This window comes from Asterias amurensis, chromosome 15 (assembly GCF_032118995.1).
Source record: "Asterias amurensis chromosome 15, ASM3211899v1".
NCBI lineage: Eukaryota > Metazoa > Echinodermata > Asteroidea > Forcipulatida > Asteriidae > Asterias > Asterias amurensis.
The window spans coordinates 6750945-6767420 of record NC_092662.1 but is presented as its reverse complement, the minus strand read 5'-3'; the positions used below and the strand labels follow the sequence as shown (position 1 = coordinate 6767420).

At 36.6% G+C, this 16476-nt stretch overlaps 1 protein-coding gene across 1 annotated transcript in view; it reads right to left on the bottom strand.

Annotated features, from left to right (window-relative positions):
• LOC139948461 (rap guanine nucleotide exchange factor 1-like) overlaps positions 1 to 16476 on the bottom strand; it is a 49664-nt gene that overhangs the window by 17059 nt on the left and 16129 nt on the right. The window contains exons 2-3 of the mRNA XM_071946608.1: positions 2908 to 3098; positions 198 to 258 (exon numbers count right to left, since the gene is read on the bottom strand). Coding sequence (XP_071802709.1) covers positions 198 to 258; positions 2908 to 3098 — 252 coding nt within the window. The remainder of the gene's footprint in view (positions 1 to 197; positions 259 to 2907; positions 3099 to 16476) is intronic.

Here is a 16476-nt window from a genome sequence, read left to right as displayed (position 1 = left end):
TACACAATTTATTGGGTATGCTCTTTCTTTTTTTGACAATGAATTTTTTAAATAATTTTATTAAATCATTGGTAGAATCATTTGAATCAAATTAAGAGATAAAACTCACATTTACAATCTCATTTTGTAAGCATTAATTTTGACTTGACAAAGGGATTATCTTTCCTCTGTGTTGCAGAAGTTGTTTTTTAACTTACCTAAAAACCATTTCAGCGCCACCATGACTGACTTTTCTGATCCATGTAGCTTGTCCAAATCCTGTTCAATTTGAGATAAGACAAAAGTTAATGAATAATCATTCACCACAATACAGGAAACTTAATTTGCTATAGATCAGAACAAGTAATACTTGTTCTTTTGCAGACATGTTTAGGGTTTATTTATGAGTTAGTCTATCATGTCTGTTCATCACCTGTTTCTGTTTTTAGTCAAAATAATCTTCAATACAGCATGCAAACATTGATTGTATAAAGTTTGTGAAAATTCTCCTTAAAAAATCAAGTTGTTTTCACAGCCAATTAAACTTATAAATGTTCAAGATGATGGTCCATCATTACATGATTATCAAGTATATTTAATAATAATAATAATACTTGGTTCTTATATACATATAGCGCTTTATCAAACCATTAAACAGTATTTTTCCTGCAAGGTACACACATGTAGTTTGGAGCTACGATTTGAAGTATGAGACCTATTCCATTAAAGCCATTGGACCCTTTCGGTACAGAAAAAAAAAAAAAAGTTCACAGATTTACAAATAATTTACAGGGTTTACAGAAGGTAATGGTGAAAGACTTCTCTTGAAATATTAGTCCATGAAATGCTTTACTTTTTGAGAAAACGGTAAAACAATATAAATTCTCGTTAACGAGAATTACGGATTTGTTATAAACACATGTCATGACACGGCGAAACGCGCGAAAACAGGAGTGGGTTTTCCCATTATTTTCTCCCGACTCCGATGTCCGATTAAGCCTAAATTTCCACAGGATTGTTATTTTATATATAAGTTGTGATACACGAAGTGTGGGACTTGGACAATACTGTTTACCGAAAGTGTATAATGGCTTTAAAGCACCATGTAATGGTTTACAAAGTGCTGTGGTGCAGCATGCAGCCAATCAAACCAGGAACACCGGGCGAACCCCCTTCTCTTTTCAAAAAAGGCACTGGGTTCTTTAACATGCGTTATTTCATCTCTTTTTGAATGTGCTTAACACTTTTGAGTCCACGCGTAAATTCATGTGCATATTTGCATGCACTGGCACTGAAATGCACTAGGAATAGCATTGATGCAATAAATAGTTCGAAAGTTCAAGAAGCATTTTGCCAAATTCTGTAGATATCAAAGTATGCCGAGCTTATTTTTATTTACAGTCTAAACATGACGGCGAACATCGCACTAGGGAGAAGATGGTTTGTGGGATTCAAATATTAAGGCAGCACCATGGTATGTAGGTCTCAAAAGAGTCATTAATAAATATTGATAATATGACTTCATAATTCCTAACTGAATACATGTCAAATCTGGAATTTAGGACAGCGGTTAATTTTAATAATATGACTTCATAATTCCTAACTGAATACATGTCAAATCTGGAATTTAGGACAGCGGTTAATTTTAATAATATGACTTTATAATTCCTAACTGAATACCTGTCAGATCTGAAATTTAGAACAGCGGTTAATTTTTGATAATATGACTTTATAATTTCTAACTGAATACATGTCAAACCTGGAATTAAGGACAGCGGGATTCTATAGAATACAGCCAGAGCCCGCTGTGACAAATTCTATTTCCCCCAATGGGTATTCCGTAAACTGCTATTTATACGAGTAACTCATTCTTCAAGAAATCTTATCCTTCGAATACCTCACACTATTAAATCTATTCATATCTTAAAAAGTTGCCCAGTCTTGTTATTGACTTTGATGTGTTTTGGTTCATTTCAATGTAATTTAAGAGACACAGGGGGATTAACTTAAAACGTAAGTGTCCTGGGTGCTTTTACAGGCATGACCAGTGCCTTCCTTAGCTATGTTCCATCTTGAAGGACTTGGCAAATAAAACAAAAGTCTCTTGCAGCTGCTGGTCTACTTGAAACATTTTAAAGGCAGTGGACACTATTGGTAATTACTCAAAATAATTGTTAGCATAAAAACTTACTTGGTAACAAGCAATGGAGAGCTGTTGATAGTATAAAACATTGTGAGAAACGGCTCCCCCAAAGTAATAGTTTTCGAGAAGTAATTTTCCACGAATTTGTTTTTGAGACCTCAGAATTAGATTTTGAGTTCCCGAAATCAAGCATCTGAATGCACACAACTTCGTGTGACAAGGATGTGTTTTCTTCCATTATTATAACTTCAAACCGATTGATTTCAAGTTTTCACAGGTTTGTTAATTTGTGCATATGTTGAGATTCACCAAGTGAGAAGACTGGTTTGACAATTACCAAAGTTGTCAAGTGTCTTTAAGTCTCTGTTGAGATAAATGCCATGCTATGCTATGAGAGAAATGTCTTGCCTGACAATACATACTTGTAAACTTCTAGCCTGACATTTATTTATTTTAATAAGTAAGAACTTATTAAAATAAATAAATGTCAGGCTAGAAAAAAACACAAATTTCTTGCCTGCCAATACACTTGAAACTCTCTAAAGGGGGCTACAATCCCGGCCATATCTCGTTGGGCCCCCCTGCCCCCTTTCAATGTTGGTTCTGATTGCATGGTTTGCACGTTCTTCTGCGTTCCAGTCAACGTTGAGCAGGGGGACGGGGGACGGGGGAGAGAATGTTTCTTGTCAGGAGGAAGTGGACATGGAGTGGTTTTATGTAACGTCGGAAATGGGTGGCCAGAGCATTTTGGCGGGGATTGTAAAAGTACAGTGTAGAATACTTGCCTTTTCAACACCAGCTTTACGTTGCAGTGGCTCAATGACAACCTGCTCCTTAGCACGGTTAAACTTACGACGAGTCATGTCAACAAAACTCTTCTTTCTTGTCACTCCTTCAGAGTCGTCCTTCGAGGGTGTCTTCTTCTTATCCTTGTATTTGTTCTTCTTCGGAAGAGGAAGCGTGTGAAACCTCTTATCTGAAACAAGTAGAAAACACAAAAAGACATTTTAAAATACCTACAGAAACAAGCAGGAATAACTCTCGTCTTCTTTCTCCTGAAGACGATCAGAGCATACTGATCGAAACGTCGAGTTGAAACCGATGGTTCTTTTCAGAACCACCCCAACTCATTTTAAACATATGTTAAATGGTCTTACCGCAAACCTTTCTATATAGTACTTCAACCATGCAACGTTTCAAATCCTACTTCTTGTCATGGAGTTAAATTTTTGATGTCGAATTAAACCATAAAAAGTAGAGATGATTTCTTCTGACCTAGAGCATGCTTTTGAAATCACCAGTTTGGATCTCCTAAAATATTGAAAAACTCAATCTGAAAGTGAGGACATTCACCATGAAGTAAATCCATTTTTTGACCTACAGTAACAGCCTTGGTACTTTAAACAACCAACCTTACCTCATCCAACTAATCGAGACTTTGACGAAAAAAAGCGTTGCGAAAAGTAACACAAGTTAATCGCTGTACTTGTTCTGCAAACGTGACCATAAGATAAGTTAAACATCAACCAGCAATCACCAACCAGCGTCACCAACCACTGTGTTTAACAAATAGGTTTGTCCGATAGTCCGATAGAACATTCACAGTAGTTCTGATCGTAGAGTAGGACCCCTGATCAACACATCCCAATCATCAGCAACCAATACACACCGATGCCAAAAAGTGGTGCTGACTTGCCTGTGCAAAACCTTCACTTCCATGGATTAAAAAGCAGAATGGACAGAATGAAGGTTGGACTATTATCACTTTCCTGAGTCAACTTCCTCTTGATGGATTGGAATGAGTTACTAAGTGGTTACGTATCAACTCAGGAAATGACACTGTTAGTGTTGAGTACCCACAGACTAAGGACCAATGATGTACCCAACCTACATGTCATCCTGTTCCACCTAACCATTAAAGGATCATTGTTCAGGTATTAGACACAAGTGTACCAGTTACCATGACTACATCTCGGGATAACCATGTACCCACAATCCAGATGGGACAAATCTTTTTAAAGGCCAAGTTAGTCTTATACCTGAATTAGCAGTGGTTTATTTAATATGAGCAAGTTTTATTTATTTTTTAAAACCACTTAACTCGGATGACATTTAACTGCGTACACTCATTTTAATAGACACTCAAAACCGAATCCTTGTGAATACTTTTATAGCAGTTGTCTCAATAACATGTCCATAACACTTTGTGTGGGATGAGGTTAATAGCTGTACACGTGTTGACTCGCTCAAAAAGCTCACTAGGTCATGGACCGATACAGTACTAATCAGACAGGGACGAAAGGCACTGGAACCTACGGTCAAGATCACTCTTTCCTAAGGTTTTTAGTGTAATTTCCAATTTTAGCCCAGTATTTTCTATGACGAACCAGGATTACGAGAGATCAGGGTTGTTTCTCACTGTTCTTGGCATTGAGGTGTAAGTTAAAGATTCAAAAAGGCCATGACCAATTATCTGCAGCTTCTGACAGACAAGGGGATCGTTGAGTCACGGTAAACACACACGCCTTCCAGGCAAAATGTCTCCAAGAGAACTATTCATCCTGGTGCCAAATAATTTATAACTTAAAGGGACCAGGCCCTGTATAAGCCTCAGGCTTTTTCCTGGTGCCCTCCTCTTATCACCCGTGCTACCTATTGCTTGTATGTTTTATGATTATTTATTGTGATATTTGGAAAATAAAACAAACTAAAAAAAAAAAAACATTTAAAGGTGTGCTGTCTTTACTTCATTCAGTAAGGGTTTCATTTTAACTGCAATTTTTAAAAACTAATTTTCACAGGTTTATTTTTTTAAATATTATTGTTAAAAACCAAAACTGTCAGTGGTGCTGACAAACATCCCAAAGTCGCACAGATCCAAATGATTAACCAGGCAAGGAGCAGGAAAGAGGGCAGGGTACCAAACATTATGCGCTTACACTTTTGAAAGAATTTGTTAACATACGTGATACTTGATAGCCCTGGGCCCAATTTCATGGCTCTGCTTACCGTAAGCACAGAATCGGCGCTTACGGAGGCAGGGAATTCCGTGCTTACGGCAAGCGTATTTCACGGGTTAGCGGCGAATTTGGGCTTCTGCACGTGCGTACTCCACGTTACTAGGCTTTTTACGCTTACAAGGCTAGCGCAGAAATTCGGCGCTTGCACATGAGCGGGGAATCGTGATCGTAAGCGCAGAATTCGGCGGTAAGCAGAGCAATGAAATTGGGCCCTGGTCCCTCCTTGTTAGACTAAATGTAGTACAATACAATTAGCATTTTAATAATTATAACTTTTTTATGGGACTTCAGGATTTTCGAGATGGCCTGCTTAAAGATAAAAATATTGGGGGTCACCAGAAGGGACAGACTTGAGTACATATGAGTACGTGAATTGCTTCACTATTATAAAGATCTTCCAACTTCAATTAGGAAAACAAAACTCATTCATTTTGGGCATGTGAACAGAATGGGCAGTGGCCATACCCCAAAATTCTCTTAGAAGGTCACATTGCAGGTAACAGACCACGAGGAAGACCGGGAAAACAATGGCTGGAAGCAATCATGCATTTCAAAACATCTCTCAAAACACACCTCATGTCGATAGATCCGTTCTTTGTATTTAATCTGTTCTTTGTGATTTTTGTTTGAGTCTCTTTGTAATAGCGCCCTGAGCACTTTTGTGGATATGTGCACTCTAAAAAACTTTGTTATTATTATTATTAATACCATATAGCAGCAGCAGGACACCTAGCAAGGAACAGAGACCTATGGAAACTCATAGTTGGGAAGCCATCTCCGGGATTTACCTCAGGAGGACAGCTAGCTATGATGACGATGGCTATGATGATTATGATGATGAGGAAGCACAAAATTGTAAAAAGACGTTTTGTGAAAGTTTTTTTTAAAGTGTTCAGACAAGTTTAAAGACTTTTGATCACCAATAATTTTTGTTTAACTGTTACATGACTGAGAAAACAGCAATGTACACATATTGCATTTGTCATGGTTTGTTTCTAGACTTTTGTAACCAAGGGAACACACCCACAGTATGAAGTTCCTTCAGGGAAACAGTACAATTGTAACATTGTAACATTGAAACAACAACAAAATTTCAAGCCTTTTGTTTTCAGACTAACAGTGCTCCTACATTATAGAGGAAGCCATGTATTTCTGCACTTCCTGGTACTTCCAGTAAGTGCATGACCTACAGCTAAACTTCTCTCATTTCCAATTATTTCGTCCAGAATAAACAACTCCATATATCGTTGTGTTCTGTGAAAAGGCCTACGTGCACAAACATGTTGATTTGTTGATACTCATCCTTTTGGATCCATAAAAAGTATATGTTTTTAATCTTTTTGTTTTTGTGTAGTCACCCCTAAGCTACATGTACATTCGATCATGTTGTCGTAAATTTTATTACATTTGATCTGATCATCTTTGCATGAACAAGGATATCAATCAAGCATACACACTAAAGCCCCTTTCACACGGGAGCAATTTAGCAAGGATCCCTTGCTAAACTGTAGCATGGTTGTAAAATTGTAGAGAATGTACCTCGTGTGAAAGGACAAAATAGTTTCTACTGTCAAATAGTTTCAAAGATTCTCTTGCAAGATCTTGTCAAACACTGCTACACTTTACAACCATGCTAAAATAAAGCCAGGGACTCCTGTTAAATTGCTGTCATGTGTATAGCACATCAACCATCTGCCTAATACATCAATTCATATTATAAAACTATTATTACAAAGAGGCGCAAGAAGGGATTTGTATATCTTGACATAGATGAATACAATTTGACATTATTGCAATGCTAAGCAGAGGACAGAGGAAAATTAATTTTGAATGAAAATGTGGTGGATAAGTTTTGGCTACTTTCAATAAATTATATTTACAAGTATAATTACAGGTGACTGAAACATAAAAAATGCGGCTCATGCCACTTCCCAATCATAGAATTATACATGGAAAGTAGTTATTTCTTACAAGGTATTCAACCTTGATTTCTGTACCATCTATTTGCCATCCATGCTTCAAAATAACTTTCCCCAAAATGCTTTCTTTTAAAGGCAGTGGACGCTATCGGTAATCCCTCAAAATAATTGTTAGCATAAAAACTTGTTAATGGTCAATGATGAGCTGTTGATAGTACATGTATAAAATGTTATGAGAAACAGCTCCCTCTGTAGTAGTATTTGAGAAGTTATTTCTCACTAAAATATTTGAATTTGGTTTTGAGAACTCAAAATTAAATTTCGAGGTCTCAAAATCAAATTCAAATAGCATCTGAAAGCACAAAACTTGTGCGACAAATGTGTTTTTTCTTCCATAATTCTCTCACAACTTTGATGACCGATTGAGCTCAAGTTTTCACAGGTTTGTTATTTTATGCATATGTTGGGATACACCAAGTGAGAAGACTGGTCTTTGACATTTACCAATAGTGTCTAGTGTCTTAATTGTACTGAGGGTCTATTGAAAGCAAAGATGCAGGGCCCTGTGGACTTGTGGATGTTTCGCAGCTCTGACTAAGCTGGCATACATTTTCTTGAAGTGACGAGATCTGGACATGATATTTGCAGCAATCTGAAGGTCATGCTCTTCTTTTACCAAGAATAAAACAAATCAGACTAAGATAAGTGCATGACCACAAGGAATTTGAACTTTCCAACCCCTGATATTTTCATGTAGGCTTGGGGGAAAACTACAAGTTCAAAGATGGTTATCCTTGAGAGTGCATCTCTATGAGTAAGTTTAGATGGAGTTTGGGTCTTTACTGACGGAGTAAGGGTCAGGATGTAATTTAGAACCAGAATAACATCTGATAATGCATCTCTTAAAGGCACTTGACATGCCAAAGAACAGTCTTCTCACTTGGTGTATGCACAAAATCACAAACCTGTGAAAATATGAATTCAATTGGTTGTCACAGTTGCGAGATAATAAAGGAAGAAAAAACACTCATGTCACGCAAAAGTGTGCCTTCAGATGCTTAATTCAAGACCTCATATTTTAGTGAGACATTATGTACTTCTTTCTAAAAAAAAAACTACGTTACTTCAGAGGGAGCCGTTTCTCACAATGCTTTATACTATCAACAGATCTCCTTTGCTCTTTACCTAGTAATTACGTAATTACCAATAGTGTCCAGGGCCTTTAAAGCCAAGGCCCACACTTCGTGTATCACAACTTCTATATCAAATAACAAACCTGTGAAAATTTAGGCTCAATCGGTCATTGGAGTCTGGAGAAAATAACGGGAAAACCCACCCGTGTATCCGCGCTTTTCGCCGTGTCATGACATGTGTTTGAAATAAATCCGTAATTCTCGCTAACGAGAATTTATATTGTTTTACTGTTTTCTCAAAAAGTAAAGCATTTCATGGAATAATATTTCAAGGGAAGTCTTTCACCACTACCTTCTGTAAACCCTGTAAATTATTTGTAAATCTGTGAACTTTTTTTTTTTTTTTTTTTTCCAGTACCGAAAGGGTCCAATGGCTTTAAAACAAGATGGGTTGGGTTGGGTTGGGTCTGTGTGTAATGTGCTATATCATACTCAATTCATGAAATAAAAAATAAACATTGTCGGACGGAAACAATGCATAGAAAGTGAAGACAAAAACTTGTTATGAAAAAGTTTTTGATAGTGGCAATATGAATAAATAATAAAATCGGCAGTGTACATAATCTTGGCCTTAAAACGGAATAAGATTTATTAGTAGTGGCTTATGACTTTTCATCTTTGAAATAACATCTTAGACCTTTCTATGACTGCCTAGGGGTTTTGATGAGCTTGTCTGAGAATGTTAAAAATCACCCAGGGTAGATGAGAACCTTTGTGATTCTACGGGGTCACTATGAATACATCGTAATTATTAGCTCATCGATTCATTTCCTTGGATTACCGTTGCCATCGAAACCAATCCCACACAGTGATAATTGGTGGGTGGTGAAAATATCAAAAAAGAAAACAACAATGTAATATTACGCCCACACAGTCTATTTGTTGTAGAGATCTAACCACAAAAACATTTGAGATGTGAATACATGATTTAATGAGATAGGCAAAATCATGATAATAAAGCAATATGAGATTATTTGTTAGCTTGTTACCTCAAGCCCGGTTCATACTTCCTGCGAATGTGAATTCGAAGCAAATTTTGGTGGCGCATCAAACAATCTGTACACGCTGCATTTCCCTTTGTGGCGCAATAAAATTTGAATCGCACAAAGCATTCGCAGGAAGTATGAACCGGGCTTAATACGGTACATTTGAAGCCTTTGAATTAAAGACAAAAAAATTAAATTCAAAAATTGTTTATGAATATAAATGTACATACACTGTAAGCTACTTTTTCTCTTGGACCACAATTTGTTATTTGAGAGAGACATTGTGAATTTATTGGGCCTAATTAATTCACAATTTCCCTAGTAAGTCCACACTGTCCCTTATAAATCCACATCGTTTTTGGTGTGTTTTTCTGTGTATGTCTTTGCTTGTTTGCCTTTTTAAATTGTTTAGTGATTTGTATTATTTTCTGTGCTTTTTTATATGCCCCCTCTTGCCTTAATGTATTTTTAGGGTTTTAGGAGACATACGCCTTTTGGCGACAGTTATTTTTTTTTACTTTTATGCTCTCCTGGGCACCCCACTGTTGTTTTTCTTTGTTTTCTTAAATATTTTTAATGTATGTATATGTGCTTGTAAATGTGATTGCCCGAATAAATATTATTATATTATTATTATTATTATCGTCCCTAAACCTAATGTCCCTAATAAGTCCAATAATGTCCAAAATAAATCTACAATTTCCCTCATAATTTTTCATATCCAGATTCAGGGTTGAAGCTCGAAATAGTCTGGTCGCTTTAATGGTCATATGTGTTTACAGTAAGGAATGCAGGTAATCAGACAAAGCACAAAAAGGGCCACTGTAGAGCCTCCATAGGCCTGAGAGGGCAGGCAGTTTTTCTTGTAAAAGGCTACATGAGCGAAATAAAAATGTACTCTCAGAGAATTTTAAAGGGTCTAGGTACTTTTCACAAAATGTCCAAAATGTTTAAGTTTAATGTAAATCTGTGGACATTATGTTTGCTGTTACAAAAAGTACCCAAATCCTTTAACAGGCACAAGGCCACTCCTCCAGGAAGTATAGTACTACCAGACTTAGCCTCAATCAAACAGCTAATTACAACATCCTAAAATGGCTACAATAAAGAATTAACACAAGAGGGCACTGTTCTATTTTCCTAGGACCAACAATCTACAAATATCGAGCGAGTTCGAGTGTGCACAATAGTTAACTAAAAGGTTGACCATTTGCACTCGAAGCCAGGCTGGTCGACCATTGGTTGACTGCTGTGGTCGACCATTTGGAACCAGCTTCGAGGCCCATGTTTCTTCACTGGTCCCAACAAACAGCAGGTTTCATTTTTAACATGTTTAAAGCACAGAGGGGAACAAGTGACAATGTAGTGAAAATGTGGAAGGTTGACTAGACTTCCAAATGAGTCGTTCGAGTCACTACGCATGTACTGTATGTTGCTGGTCATTGGTCAACCACAGGTCAACTAAATGTGCCAAATTGAACTTGCTCATGGATGTAAGGTGTACCAACATGTGTGTTACCATGGAGGGTAGTATTTATGGGCGCAACAATCCCAACCAAAATGTTTGGGACATGTGACATATATAATATTAACCGAACATAGTAACAGTATGTAGAATAGATTGAAAAATATATTATAAACTTAAAGACAGTGGACACTTTTGGTATATTCAAAGACCAGTCTTCTCACTTGGTGTATCTCAACATATATGCATAAAATAACAAACCTGTGGAAATTTCAGCTCAACGGTCATCAAAGTTGCGAGATAATAATAAAAGAAAAAAAACACTTGTCTTACGAAGTTGTGTGCTTTCTGATGCTTGATTTCGAGACCTCAAGTTCAAAATCTGAGGTCTCGAAATCAAATTCGTGGGAAATTACTTCTTTCTCGAAAACTACCTTACTTCAGAGGTAGCCGTTTCTAAAAATGTTTTATACTATCAACCTCTCCTAATTACTCGTTACCAAGTAAGTTTTTATGCTAAACATTATTTTGAGTAATTACCAATAGTGTCCACTGCCTTTTAACTGTGTGCTGTGAATTCATCTTGTTGAAATGTTCCATAAAATATGCTAATCTCTTTTTCGGATTATCTGTGATGTAGATATTGTATTAAATATAAACCCACCATGGGCAGTTAACCTACCATCTGGTCTAAATGCCATCCATATCTCGACAGTTCCTAAGAAGTAGGTCTTGTTTCATCACATGCACTTCCTAATCATCATCAAACTCAAGTATACTGCTGTTTCATTACCAGTATATCATTCAAGACAGACACAAACTAGCATAAAATAGCTTAGTATAAAGGGTTTCCTCAAGGCTTCACATATGTACATTAAATACAATACATGTGAACGTACCTGTGAAATACACTTGCACTTTAGAAAAAAAAAATCTGCTACAGTTAGCATGAAAACTTGCTTACTGTTTATAGCAGCGCTATGAAATTGGGCCCATATGCAGAGTTGTTTAGAACATAGACACTGATGACAGTGCTTGATAGTAAATTTTGAAGGACAATGACGTTTCGTTTTGACCAAAAATAATCTTCAATAAAACACAAATAAAATCTCAATACAAGTGGTAAATACTAATGGATAAAAGGCAATCTGCATCACATGTATGGATGTTTGTTTGTAGACTGGTGATTACTTATTTATATATTTCATTCTATCTTCAAGATTCCTGAAAGAATTCTCTTAATAAAGAAAAACATGTCACTGTCTTGAATCCAAATCATTAATCAGACTCAGTTTTCCTGACAACTTGTAGTGTCCTGTTAATATGCCGTTATGATGAATTATAAACAGGTACAATAACCCCTTGAGGATACATGATGACATAGAACCATCAAATCATTAATAACCTCTGATAGAACAAATCAGTTTTCATCAAGATTTTGCTGTCCTGCTGAGATGCTCTAGTATCTTTTGTCTAAATATTGTCAGGCTTTTAGGAATTGTGATGTTGTTTCTTTTTAAAAGATGAAATGAATGATTCGTAACATTAAAGACACTGGACACTATTGGTAATTGTCAAAGGCCAGTCTTCTCACTTGGTATATCTCAACATATATGCATCAAATAACAAACCTGTGAAAATTTGAGCTCCATCGGTCATCAAAGTTGCGAGATAATAATGAAAGAAAAAAGACCCTTGTCACACAGAGTTGTGCGCCTTGATTTTAAGACCTCAAATTCTAAATCTGCGGTCTCAAAATCAAATTCTTGAAAAATTACCTCTTCCTCAAAAACTACGTCACTTTAGAGGGAGCTGTTTCTCACAATGTTTTATGCTATCAACCTCTCCCTATTACTTAGTACCAAGTAAGGTTTTGTGCTAATAATTATTTTGAGTAATTACCAATAGTGTCCACTGCCTTTAAAGCCATTGGACACTTTCGGCAAACAGTATTGTCCAAAGGCCCACACTTCGTGTATCACAACTGATATAAAAAATAACAAACCTGTGAAAATTTAGGCTCAATCGGTCATCGGAGTCGGGAGAAAATAACGGGGAAAACCCACCCTTGTTTCCGCATGTTTCACCATGTCATGACATGTGTTTAAAATAAATCTGTTATTCTCGACAACCAGAATTGATAATTGTTATAATGTTTTCTCGAAAAGTAAAGCGTTTCATGGAATAATATTTTATCATTACCTTCTGTAAACCCTGTAAATTATTTGTAAATCTGTGAACTTATATTTTTTTTCTGTTCCGAAAGTGTATAATGGCTTTAAACATTACGTTTGGTGTGCATAAAGATTGTATGCACTTGATTTGATTTTACCATGATTACACAAAAGCTGAATCTGAATCCGAATGGTACAGTTAACAAAACATTAGGATTATGGAAACATCACACAAACTTTTAAAGAAGACAATGAGGAAGTCTCAGTTTGAAATCGGGAGGGAAAATCCCGAACAGCGGAAACCCACAGGTATGGACTGATAACCTAATCCCCATGCAAGGCTGTATTCTGGGATTCGAACCCGGGTCTACAGAGGTGAAAGCGGAGAAAGAAACCACTCAGCCAACTTGACTGCCCTGAAAGCGACTGAAAATATAATCCACATGCAAGGCTGCAATCTGGGATTCGAACCCGGGTCTACAGAGGTGAAAGCGGAGAAAGAAACCACTCAGCCAACTTGACTGCCCTGAAAGCGCCTGAAAATATAATCCTCATGCAAGGCTGCAATCTGGGATTCGAACCTGGGTCTACAGAGGTGAAAGCGGAGAAAGAAAACACTAAGCCAACTTGACTGCCCTGAAAGCGCCTTAAAATATAATCCACATGCAAGGCTGCAATCTGGGATTCGAACCCGGGTCTACAGAGGTGAAAGCTGAGAAAGAAACCACTAAGCCAACTTGACTGCCCTGAAAGCGCCTGAAAATATAATCCTCATGCAAAACTGCAATCTGGGATTCGAACCTGGGGCTACAGCGGAGAAAGAGACCACTAAGGCAACTTGACTGCCCTGAAAGCGACCCCCCCCCTTCCCATGAGGGATGGCAACTCATTATGACAATTACTGACTTGTCAGTTGTAACTTTAGTGAAGATCTTCCAGATATCAAATTTATGCCATCTATCTCTGCATGTGACATTATCTTCAATTGGGCCATTTTGAAAAACTTCTACTTCCTAGTAGTCGCTGTTTCATGTTTGATTCAATATTGGGTGGAATTAAACCACAAAATTACCTCATGATGATTAAACAGATTGATAAAATAATTTATAAGATACAGTTCAAGAAAGTTGGCAAATTATTACTAACAATTCTTTAAATTCCCAAACAACAGAGGATACAGAAAACCTTGCAAGTTTCAACCGTACTCTAGAAATAAAAACAGTATTCCAAGTATTTCTACGAACATAAAATGTCCGTAGGCATCTAGCAGGTACGAGATTTCCTGAAGTGTACACGTGCCCCGATTACCCGACACTTTGTTAAGTTCTCTTCAGAACGTTGACATTTTCCAACGCTCATCACCTCAGGGGATTTTTTGTATCTCACCAAAATGAGAATGATAAGGGAACTCTGATATGCAGATAAGTGTATAGGGCCTTCGGGACTCGAGATGTGTGTGTGGGGGTGTAACGTTGTTATTGCCAGCAAAATGCACCAGAGCATTAATGTGGTAATAAAAGGAACGGCTAGAGAAGAGACTAGCCCTAGAGGGCTGGCCCTGGATGTATTGTGAAGGGGTGGAAAGGTTTCACAGTGGATTGGCCTTGCATCAAGCCTTTCATGTGGTTATTGTGTATCTTCCTCCTACCTAAAGGCAATATTAAGAATACATACAGTGAAGTCCCTTGGCTAGAAACCAGTGAACCTCACATGCTTTATTATGCTTTGCTAATCAGTAATCTTCACCCTCAACAAATTATAATTAAAACAAAATTGCCCTTTTGAGACAGTTTTATATTGATATTATTGTTTTTTACAAACTTTCTAAATACTATGAATTATGATGATGAAGTGCTGTCTGTTATTAGTTCACCACTTCATGTTGGATGACATGTTTTCCTTTCAAACTTGTTTTATGGTGAATGGTATAACAGCCAAGAACCTACTTTTTTTGTTGCAGTCTGTTGACCAGCTGACTATGCCTCCAGACATGCACCTACTGTACATGTATTACACTTTGTTTCCCTGTACAAAAAGGGATAAAGGGTACTGGAATTCATGCTCAAAATCTCCCCTTTTCCGAGGTTCATTTTGTAATCCCTGAATCTAGACTTATTTCCTTGTATTGTACAAGTGAGGATTACAAGTGATCGACAGACTACCAACCTTGTTTTTCACTGTACAGTAAATGGGAGGCTAGTGTGAGATTCTGTCATACCATGGCCGATTATCAAAATATTGAAATCTAGATTTCCATACTTTCTCTTCAGAGGATTTGGGTACCATTTGTAACACAAAACATAATATCTACAGATTTACGTTAAACATACTCAAGTTTGAACATACTGATGGTAGAAAGCTTCCCTTAAAATATTACTTGCTGAGGTGCTGTAGTTTTTTAGAAATGAGTAAAAATAATTCTTTAGCGAAAATTATTTTACATGTAAAAACGTGTTACCAGTTATGGTAAAATACCACAATTGGTTAATACCTTTTTTCGTGCTAAAACTGAGACATTGTTTTACTCGTATCTTAAAAACTAAAGCACCTCAACTAGTTATATTTTAAGGTAAGCTTTCTACTATCATTATCTTCAAATGGTGTAAGTTTAATGCAAGTCTGTGGACGTTGTGTTTTGTGTTTAAAAAAAACTACCTAGACCCTTTAAGGAGAAGGAAAGAAAGTTTTGCATTTATGCAATTCCATTTGATAACCTCTCAGCTTCCTCATGTCCCTTAAGAATTTCTTCCTGTCAAAAATACACTGACAGCTTCATTTTAATATCAATTTGCCAAGGGTTTAAAATTGTTTTTTTTTTCTAACACAAACTATCTGTATAAGTGATTAGTTTTCCATGATTGTTATTCTGTTTTTCTCTCTTACATGAATTTCTCTGAGAGAGTTTTTCCCTCGATGTCCCTAGGTCCAGCGTATGATGTTATCACAAAGACTCTAGTCACGCCTCCCTGTCGGCAAATCAACTTCCCCAAAGGAATTGATATTTAGACATTGGTCAATCCACAATCCTGAGGGAGCTTTCAAAGTCACAAACAAAACCATCAAAATCTCCGTCTGGTTTTGGATGACAAAAAAGTGTTGGTACTTTCAAATATCTCAAAATAACTGTTTACTTGAAAAATTTAAGTTATTTTTAAGGTCTCACAAAAAAAACAATCTTTCACAGATGTATTTCCCGTGTATATGTGTGACATGTACCTTAAAAAAACTCAACCTCAATTTTAAAATCTCCAACAACACACTCTTTACAAACAAAACAATTAACAAACTATTCATAAAATATTATAATTATTTTAATTAAAGAATACTGTACAAAATATTGTAATTAAATTTAATTATTCAACGAGGCATGGGTAAATTAACGAATCATTGTAAACCATTCATGCGAAGATTAAGGCCATTACAATCGTAATGATTACCGTTTATAATACAGGAAAAATATTTCATCCTTTTGTACATATGTTGACAACTGTTTGCACTGGTGAAGAAGGATAAAGGGGTTTTATTTGATCCGAGACGTAAGGGGGAAAAAAAAGGATTTTATAATTTGAAGCATGTTTCCTCCTCTTTTGGTCTTCC